Below are 9,724 nucleotides of genomic sequence, written 5' to 3' on the forward strand. Positions count from 1 at the left end.
TTTTGAACTAGTGCCATTATTGTTTTTCTTTGTATAATGTTTCAAACTTGCATAATTTATTAATTTGTTGAGTTTAAATTAAATGCTTATGCTTGATTTATTGTTTGAAATCCCTTTAATATTGTCTACCTTCTGGTTTGAGCAATATTCTTATAGAAATCTCAAAGATCCGAGGGGTATGAATAATATCGGGCACAAGTGTATATATATATATATATATACAGAATGAGAGAAAGAGAGAGAGAAGGTGGGAGAGAAACTACAATAATCAGGTTAATTGTTAAAATAGATGTTGGAGAATTATATGGGAAAAACTCAAACGATGAATGAAATAAGCACAATGTTATAACTTGTAACGCTGTTTTATGACAAATATTTGTTTAAAATGTATTTGAAGACAACTATACAGTAGTAAGTAGGTATTGTGTTTGAACCGACCGACAGACTTGGGTAAAACTTTGGTGCATGAATATCACTCGTGTCACGCATGGAAAAGAAAGGGTTTTTATCGTTATAATAGGCAGACGATTGCTCCACTGTTAATGTCTTACCAGGTTAAAGAAAAATTGGAGCCAAGTAAAGCATCTTCTGTTAAACCGACAGTAAGAAAAGATTATACCCTACGAGATTACGAAAGTTAGTTTTGTACATATCTAAGGCAACGATAATGAAGGTGAAACATGCACGTCAAAGCCAAAGATAATAAACTTGAGACATACACGTCTCAGTCAAGGCTAATGAGCTTGAAACATACACGTCTAAGGCAAAGATAATGAACTGGAGACATACACGACTAAGGCAAGGATAATGAACTTGAAATATACACGTCTCAGTCAAGGCTAATGAGCTTGAAACATACACGTCTAAGGCAAAGATAATGAACTGGAGACATACACGACTAAGGCAAAGATAATGAACTGGAGACATACACGACTAAGGCAAAGATACTGAACTGGAGACATACACGACTAAGGCAAAGATAATGAAGGTGAAACATACACGTCAAAGCCAAAGATAATAAACTTGAGACATACACGTCTCAGTCAAGGCTAATGAGCTTGAAACATACACGTCTAAGGCAAAGATAATGAACTGGAGACATACACGACTAAGGCAAAGATAATGAACTGGAGACATACACGTCTAAGGCAAAGATAATGAACTGGAGACATACACGACTAAGGCAAAGATAATGAACTGGAGACATACACGACTAAGGCAAAGATAATGAACTTGAAATATTTTTTCTATCGTATCAGCTTTTACAGGCAGACTTTTTTGCTGTATCACAGCTCTTTTGTACAGTCATGCAAACAACAGCCTCAACCCGATATCGAAACTCAACCGCCAGCGGTTCTAAGAAAGGCTGTTTCTTGAATTAAATGAAACCACAATGATATTAGCAAAGTAGACTTTTGACAAACGAGCAAAAGTTGTCACCTGTTGAATTAGAATGCATGCTTCATGCTAAATTTACGGTAGAATACGGTGAAACTTGTGCCAATTTTTGCATTAAATATTAATCCCTTTTCATTATATACTGTGCATCGAACACTTACCATAAGATTTTGTTCGCTGCACCTTACCACAGTAAAGGTCCATTCAAAATTTCAACAAGATCGGTCCTGTAGTTTCCAAGAATATGGTATAGTGTTGAATAATCGCTATTAATCGTATTAATGCATACTGATCCATAACTGTGCACCTAATGGATACCATAATACCTAGTTTGTTACACCTTATCATAACAAAGGCTCATACAAATTTTCAGCCAGATTGGCCCAGTAGTTTCCCAGAAAATTTGGAACGTAGCATAAAAAGAACGTTACGTTATATTCTAGTGACAATTGACCATTTATACTTGCCATGGAAGATAGAAACGAATTGCTCCACTGTAGCTTTTCAATGCGATTATATAAGAAACGGCCGGGAGATGTGATCGAATTGCGACCGTTTATCAAAAGAGAATATAAATCGAAACCTTAATAAATACTAAAAAATAATACGAATATTTTAACATTAAAATGAATGGCTCTTGTCTTAGGCAGGCTCCATGTTTTTACAAGCTTCTGGGCTTGATCTTTAATCCTGATCTGATATAAAAGTCAGGTTCGGCCAATGATGGAGTACTGTTGCCACATCTGGGCAGGGGCTGCTAGAAGCAGCTTATCCTGCCTTGACAGAGTTCAAAATAGACTTTGTAGCTTAGTGGGGGGATGCCCTTTTCTCTTCCCTGCAACCTCTTTCCCAAAGGAGAGACGCTATGAGTCTGTCTCTGCTTTATCGTTATTTTCATGGCAAGTGCTCGTCCGAGCTCCAATCTATGATCCCCTCACCAAAATTCCACGAAAAACACTCGTCTAGCCAAAACTATTATCAATAACCAGATCCGACATGAAATAATATGAAAAGTGTTGATGTATCGTAAAAAAAAAACAACCAATCTTAGATTGACAGACTATGAATACTCACTGTAAGAGTACCTGCGCTCGAAATTTATGCAGCAAGTGTTGCGCAATCCCCGGCTACACCCCTCAGGATGAATGGAAACAATGCCGAGACAAGATAAGCGGAGACATACAGTGCATAGAATTCCCAAATGGTCACCCATCAGGTACTAGTCAGGCTCAAGGTTGCTTAATTGTGGTGATCTGGTGAGAACCAGTGTGTCAACGTGACAATGTTCTATATAATAGGAACGTACATTGCATGACTAACGAGCATAGAATCCCCTGTAAATTGACGAGTGTTTCAATAAAAAGTCCAACATGATCAATACTAAATATCGATACAAGATGTGTCTTTGTTGTGTTTCACTTTTTGCTGGTCGGTGGCCATTTTTATTGTTTTACTTTTTACTAGTTTACTCGTTTGCCCTTAAAGGGTAGGATGAAAGGTGTCCAAAAGTGATTTTCAGATTTTAGTGTCTTTTATTGTCTTGAGAAAACAATTTTTACTTGATGAGTGAAAAAAAATAAAACTCAGGAAGCCTCTACTAATTCAAACAGGCCCTATTAAAAGTACTACTAAAACCAAGTTTCTACCTCCCTCCTCTTTGAAATGGAAATATTTTTTAAGTGAAACAAATAAATCGTCAGGACACAGGAGCGCTACTAAAAGCAATAAATATGGTTATAAATAAGATTATATTTATATATTGTATATTTATATTTAAATCATTTTTTTGTTTTAATCAACGAGGTTAAATTATATTTATTTGTAAGGAAAACACGTTGAAAAAGGTTAAAACAAAAATATACTGTAGACCTTGTGTATGCTTTGAATAGCAGCAGTGGGTTTTAATATCGGACTTAAAACAGAGCAGTCATGAAATAGGTAAACAAATGCATTTTTTTTTAAATCGGAAGTCACAAACCAGATGGACAGTTTAAACACACAAACAAGCAAGCTAATTTGAGTTTTATAATTATACAGATAATTCAAATTTAATTTTTTTTTTAAATTGTTTTAGATGTCAAATAATCCCGTCAAACAAACGATTTATAAACAGATAAAAGATGCCCCCAATGTAGAAACGGTTATAAAACAAAACAACCAAACCAAACCAATCCTTTTGCATTGAGCACTCTTTAAAATCGAGAATGAAACCTGAAAAGGGTTGATATGCCATCAAAAGAAATAATCAAACCGAAGCAAACACCATGAATAAATATTTGAATAAAAATTTTAAACATGAACACTTTTTTCTAAGATTACTGGATTCGGCAATGCATAACCTGAAAAGGGTTGATATGCCATCAAAAGAAATATTCAAACCAAACCAAACCCCATGAATAAATATTTGAAGATATCAACAAAAAAGAATCGATACTTTATTTTGGTCTGATGAAATGTTATCCTTGAATTGGCATTCCACTGAAACATGTCTGCACATATGTAACCAATAACGTTTGTAGAATAAACAAACTATATACGAGCTCTGTCCTTTTGCATTGAGCACTCTTTAAAATCTAGAATGAAACCTAACCTGGTGATTCTCGATGCAAACTATGTGCTGCATACAAGCAAATGTAAATATACAACTTTGCACTCATTTTCGAGGGGCGTTCGTATATATAGGAGGGAGTGTGGGTGCGTATCTTTGCAGGTGTATATAACGAGAGCATATGTGCGTGCGTATGTGTATGTGCGTATGCATGCTTATCCGTGTACATGCATGCATGTGGGAGCGTGCATCTGTGGGTTATATTTGTATGCGGAGGAGTATGCCGGCGCGCCCGTGTGCACCCACATCTAACCAAAAAAGTGAATATCAATATACAACTTTGCACTCATTTTTGCTATAATAATTAAATACCTACAGGCACTAGTGTTTCATCCTTTCGGGAATCTTCAGTGCAGTTTTGAACCCCGCACCACGAGACACCTCTGGCTCGATTTAGCGAAAACCTAATCCATTCGGTCACCATTAACCGCGTGAAATAACGTCGAATTTAAATATTTTAATTGTAAATGTTCATTTACGTCAGTCAGAAAGTGATCTAATCGTTAAACGATGATCTATGCATAAGAGCTAAATTGACCAACTTTAATTCAACTGAAAGTGCTCAACGATAAGAAATGAATTTCTTAAAGGGGCTGTCATAATTATTTTTTTGCTATAATAATTAAATACCTACAGACACTAGTGTTTCATCCTTTCAGGATTCTTCAGTGCAGGGTGTCACGATTAACACCAGCCGAACGATTCGAACCCTGCACCACGATATATATATATATATATATATATATATATATATATATATATATATTATACCTGAGGGGATCAGAGGGGATTTCAAATTGCATTGTTATGATAATAGAACTTATGCATTCATGACCTGAAAGTTTCATCTCTCTATTGCAGATATTGATAGTGTGAGACTAATGCCATAAAAGAAGACAGCGAAACGAAAAACCATGAGTAAATATTTGAGGATGAAATGAACTTGAAACTTCTTTATATAACGTGGCAGTTTGGAACAAATGACAGAAAGAAAGAAAAATCCAGGTCCGCAGTTTTTCTTTCTTTTATTTACATAAGTCGTTTATTACTGTTACCCTCCCGTCCTGACACCAGCTTAAAAGTCTCTCGATTTTGCTCCACTACACGCCGTTATATGTCCATTTTTTTCAGGCAAACTCTTTCTTCCCTCTTCATTTTACACGTCCATCTCCTTCGGCGCCGACTTTGTTTTTCCTCGACCACGTGGTGTCCTTTTTTTTCTTTTTCTTCAGACGCAAGCCCGGGCACACTTACTAATTTGCATATGTGTTAAAACACTGCTCCTGCTGCCGCCATCCATCCTTCGGCTGCCGCTGATATTTTCATACGCGCTCATATACGCTCTGTTAAAGAAGATTTGGCATTAACCTGCCATAAAACAAAACAACCAAACCAAACTCTACAAATAAATACTTGAAGATAAAAAGAAGTTGAAACATAAAAACTTTCCAAAATAACTGAATCCAGCATTAATTAACCTGAAAAGGGTTGATATGCTGTAAAACAAAACAACCAAACCAAACACTTTGAATAAATGTTTGAAGATAGAAAAAAATTAGTACATAAAATATTTACCAAAATGATGTGTTACTTTGGCCTTCGGGCCGAGATCAAAGTGTAGTATCTGTTCCGGCAGATACTGCAAGCAAAGACCATATGTTGGGGCAATCCCACATTTAAGACCTTGGTCAATGTAGGGGCAACCCTTCATACCAATTGTCACTATCCAGCTCCCCTACTCCCCGGGAAGTTGGTCCCCGTTTCCCCTTCACTCCTCACTTTAAAAATCGGCCTTGTGCCTAATTTGCTCGGTGGGGGAGCAAATAAATACTTCAAAGTGTAGTACCTGTTCCGGCAGATAATACAAGCAAAGACCATATATGGGGCAACCCCACATATAAGACCTTGGTCAATGTAGGGGCAACCCTTCATACCAATTGTCACTATCCAGCTCCCCTACTCCCCGGGGAGTTGGTCCCCATTTCTCCTTCACTCCTCACTTTAAAAATCGGCCTTGTGCCTAATTTGCTCGGTGGGGGAGCAAATAAATACCATCTGTTCCGGCAGATACTGCAAGCAAAGACCATACGTGGGAGCAATCCCACATATCAGACCTTGGTCAATGTAGGGGCAACCCTTCATACCAATTGTCACTATCCAGCTCCCCTACTCCCCGGGGAGTTGGTCCCCATTTCCCCTTCACTCCTCACTTTAAAAATCGGCCTTGTGTCTAATTTGCTCGGTGGGGGAGCAAATAAATACCTCAAAGTGTAGTACCTGTTCCGGCAGATACTGCAAGCAAAGACCATATGTTGGGGCAATCCCACATATAAGACCTTGGTCAATGTAGGGGCAACCCTTCATACCAATTGTCACTATCCAGCTCCCCTACTCCCCGGGGAGTTGGTCCCCATTTCCCCTTCACTCCTCACTTTAAAAATCGGCCTTGTGCCTAATTTGCTCGGTGGGGGAGCAAATAAATACCTCAAAGTGTAGTATCTGTTCTTCAAATGCGGCACTTCCATTTCTTGTTCTCTTTCAGTAGAGGAGAAATCCTTCACGGCTGAGACAATTTTTATTTTTGTACCTTTTCTCCGCGTTAAAAAACGACCCTGGTGTCTAACTCTGTCCCGTGGGGAGGCAGTGTAAATATGTTTTATGATAGAAAGTCAAATAACATCATGAATAAATATTTTTTTTTTTTTTCAAAATTAATGCATTCGGCATGAAATTATCTGAAAACTGGTTATGTACTATAAAACGAAATAATAACACCAAAACCTGATGGAGCGCGTATGACTACGAGGAAAAAAATCACGAACAGCGAAGGATGGATGGCAAGCGATTGTATTAGCAGCAGGAGCAGTGTTTGAACGCGTATGCAAATTAGGAAGTATGCACGAGCTGACGCGAAAAGAATAGGGGAAATAGGACACCAGGTGGTTGAGAAGAAACAAAATCGGCAAAATTCTTACGGGGGGGGGGCATTCATAAACGTTACTTTAAATATATATATACATCAGGTCACATAGTCGCCAACATAGGAACGTATACAGCATGTTTGTCGAGCCCAGCATCAATTGTAAACTAACTATAGCTTTGATAAAAAAAATAAATCTAAAATGATGAAGTTAAACTGATCTTTGATTCACTTTGTGAAAAGATGTGTATTTGTTGTATTCTACCTTTAGATTTATTGTTTTTTATTGTTTTTTATTGTTTATGATTCAAATTTTATTATTTAAAAATCTTCTTTTGTTTTAGATGTCAACGAATCAGGTGAAACAAACGATTTATAATCGGATGAAAGACGCGCCCAACGTGGTTACGTCGGAAGAATCTATACCGTTGGTGAAATCGGGGAAATATGTGCTTATCAGCGAGTGGTCAAGTCTCAACTTGTTGGCGGCCCAAAATTGTCGAAAATTGATGGTCCCCGGCAAAACGTTCGAGACAACCCAAATTGCGTTCGCCCTCCCCAAGGGATCAGCGTTGAACTCCGAAATGTCAACATTGTGAGTCCCCGTTTTTAGTTTTGCTTCGCAATCCTTATGCTGAGAATTGTCAATTTGGATTATTTACTCACAAAGTGTGACACAAGGTCAGTGTTTAACAGGGAGTATATTCAACTCACTGAAAAGGAGCACTGTAAATGAGGCAGATCTTTTTTAATTTTTTTTTTTTTTTTACAGATGAGTAACCACTTATTTAGGTCAGAAAACGCTTGAGATACAAACAGCCAATCGAGAAAACAGCAATTTCCCCCTTTGTCAGAAAAATTGCTCATCGAATATGATGAGTAAAAAAAAAAAGTAGAAGAGAATGTTTTCATCTTTTTCACTATTATTAAATTATTGTTATAATAGTTTATCAGTAATAATTATATTAATATTATTAGCAAAGATAACCGCGTTTCGCGTGGGACGTCACTGTGCACTCGGGTACCCGCGGTTCGACCACCCTTGCAGTAAGTTAATGTTATAAGAGCAACTGTTGCTTAAGGTGTTTTACCTGAAAGCACTTCGTTCAAGATACATTGAGATCATTGCCAAGGCTGCTGCGAAGAAGGTGGGCTCTCTATACCGTGCTTGAAAGTTACTTACTCCTGAAAGTATCCTCTACCTCTACAAAGCGGCCATTCGCCCATGTATGGAGTACTGCTGTCACATTTGGGCTGGTGCATCTGCTACTAGTCTCTCACTCCTGGACAGGATCCAAAAGAGAGTCGCCAACCTAATAGGTCCCGAACTGTCATCTAACCTTCAGCCCCTGTCCCACCGACGAAATGTTGCATCCCTCTGCCTGTTTTACAAGTATTTTAATGGTGGATGCTCTGACGAATTACAAGCCCTTGTACCCCCTCGACGAAAATACCCCCGACAAACCCGACAAGCAGCAAAGTCCCACCCCTACACAGTTGAGATCCCTAGATGTAAGAAAGCCTTTTACTCTAATATCTTCTTCCCCAGAACTGCAGGACTTTGGAATTCTCTTCCGGTTTCCTGCTTCCCCAACTGTACTGACATGCAGAAGTTCAAGTGTCATGTGAACAGACATCTTGCTCCTAAACTCCCTACATAGTGAGTACCTCTGTAACTTAGGTCCCTGATAGTAGCCCCCTACATCAAAATGACAATGTGCCTTGTTTGGGGTGAAAATGTAATAAAAAAAAAAATTTTTTTTAAACATTTAACTACCTCTTGAAGTGACTGAAATCTAACCATGAACTTTAAAGCAAATAGATTTTATTCACGTTGACAGTTATATTGTTGCACATAAAAATTGGAACAATTACAAAATAACAAACACATTTTTATCAAAGACATAGCAAGGTGCCCCAGCTTAATGTGCACCATCCTTAGGTAGGAAGTTTATGAAAGGCTGCACCAAATATGACCTTACATTTTGACCTTAACCTTGTGCACCATCCCTAGGTAGGAAACCATCATCATTTCAGATTTGATCATGATCGGTCCAGTGGTATAGGATGTACGAGAGTATATATATATATATATATATATATATATATATATATACATAGGCTATGACCTTTATCTATGACCTTTACCTTTGACCTTTACCTTGGAAAATGAGTGGGGGACAATCATCATCCCAGGTTTGATCATGATCGGTTCAGTGGTGTGAACTGTAGGAGAGCATCTATACATAGACTATGACCTGGATCTTTGACCTTAACCTTAAAAAATGGTGTGCAGCATCCCTGCGTGGGGGGGGGGGCTATTATCATGCCAGATTTGGTCATGATCCGTCCAGTGATGTGGGCTGTAGGAGAGTTGTACACACAGACACACACACACGAACGATACTACTTTATATATAGAGATATGTGTTTCACTCATAGGTAATTTATTTCATCATTTATTATGCACATATTACTTTCTGTTTAGATCAGAAATTTTGTATGTAGCGAACTAAGAATCATGGTCATATGTGTCACTAAGTCAGATTTTTGAAAACAATACTATCCACAAACTTCAGAATTATGTTGCTTTCTCTTTTTTTTTAATTTTCTTCCTTTGAAGATTGTAACGCTCGGTATAGGGCAGCCAAACCAGCTGCCAACATTGCCCTGCTTTTTATTGAAACCAACCGAGAGCTCTTTTAAGTATCCTTGTTGTTCCCTTAAGTGCAATTGTCTGGATCTCTTTTGCACTCATTTGCGAGGAACATAATAGAAATGATGATGCGACTTAGTGG

The 9,724-nt window shown here is 37.9% G+C and overlaps 1 protein-coding gene across 1 annotated transcript in view; it reads left to right on the plus strand.

Annotated features, from left to right (window-relative positions):
• Positions 1 to 542: 542 nt before the first annotated feature.
• LOC145243746 (glutamate [NMDA] receptor subunit 1-like) overlaps positions 543 to 9,724 on the plus strand; it is an 11,130-nt gene continuing 1,948 nt past the window's right edge. The window contains exons 1-2 of the mRNA XM_080106791.1: positions 543 to 602; positions 7,271 to 7,521. Of these exons, the coding sequence (XP_079962917.1) occupies positions 543 to 602; positions 7,271 to 7,521 (311 nt within the window). The remainder of the gene's footprint in view (positions 603 to 7,270; positions 7,522 to 9,724) is intronic.

Source organism: Euprymna scolopes, chromosome 22 (assembly GCF_053919585.1).
Source record: "Euprymna scolopes isolate OS-2025 chromosome 22, ASM5391958v1, whole genome shotgun sequence".
Classification (NCBI taxonomy): Eukaryota; Metazoa; Mollusca; class Cephalopoda; order Sepiida; family Sepiolidae; genus Euprymna; species Euprymna scolopes.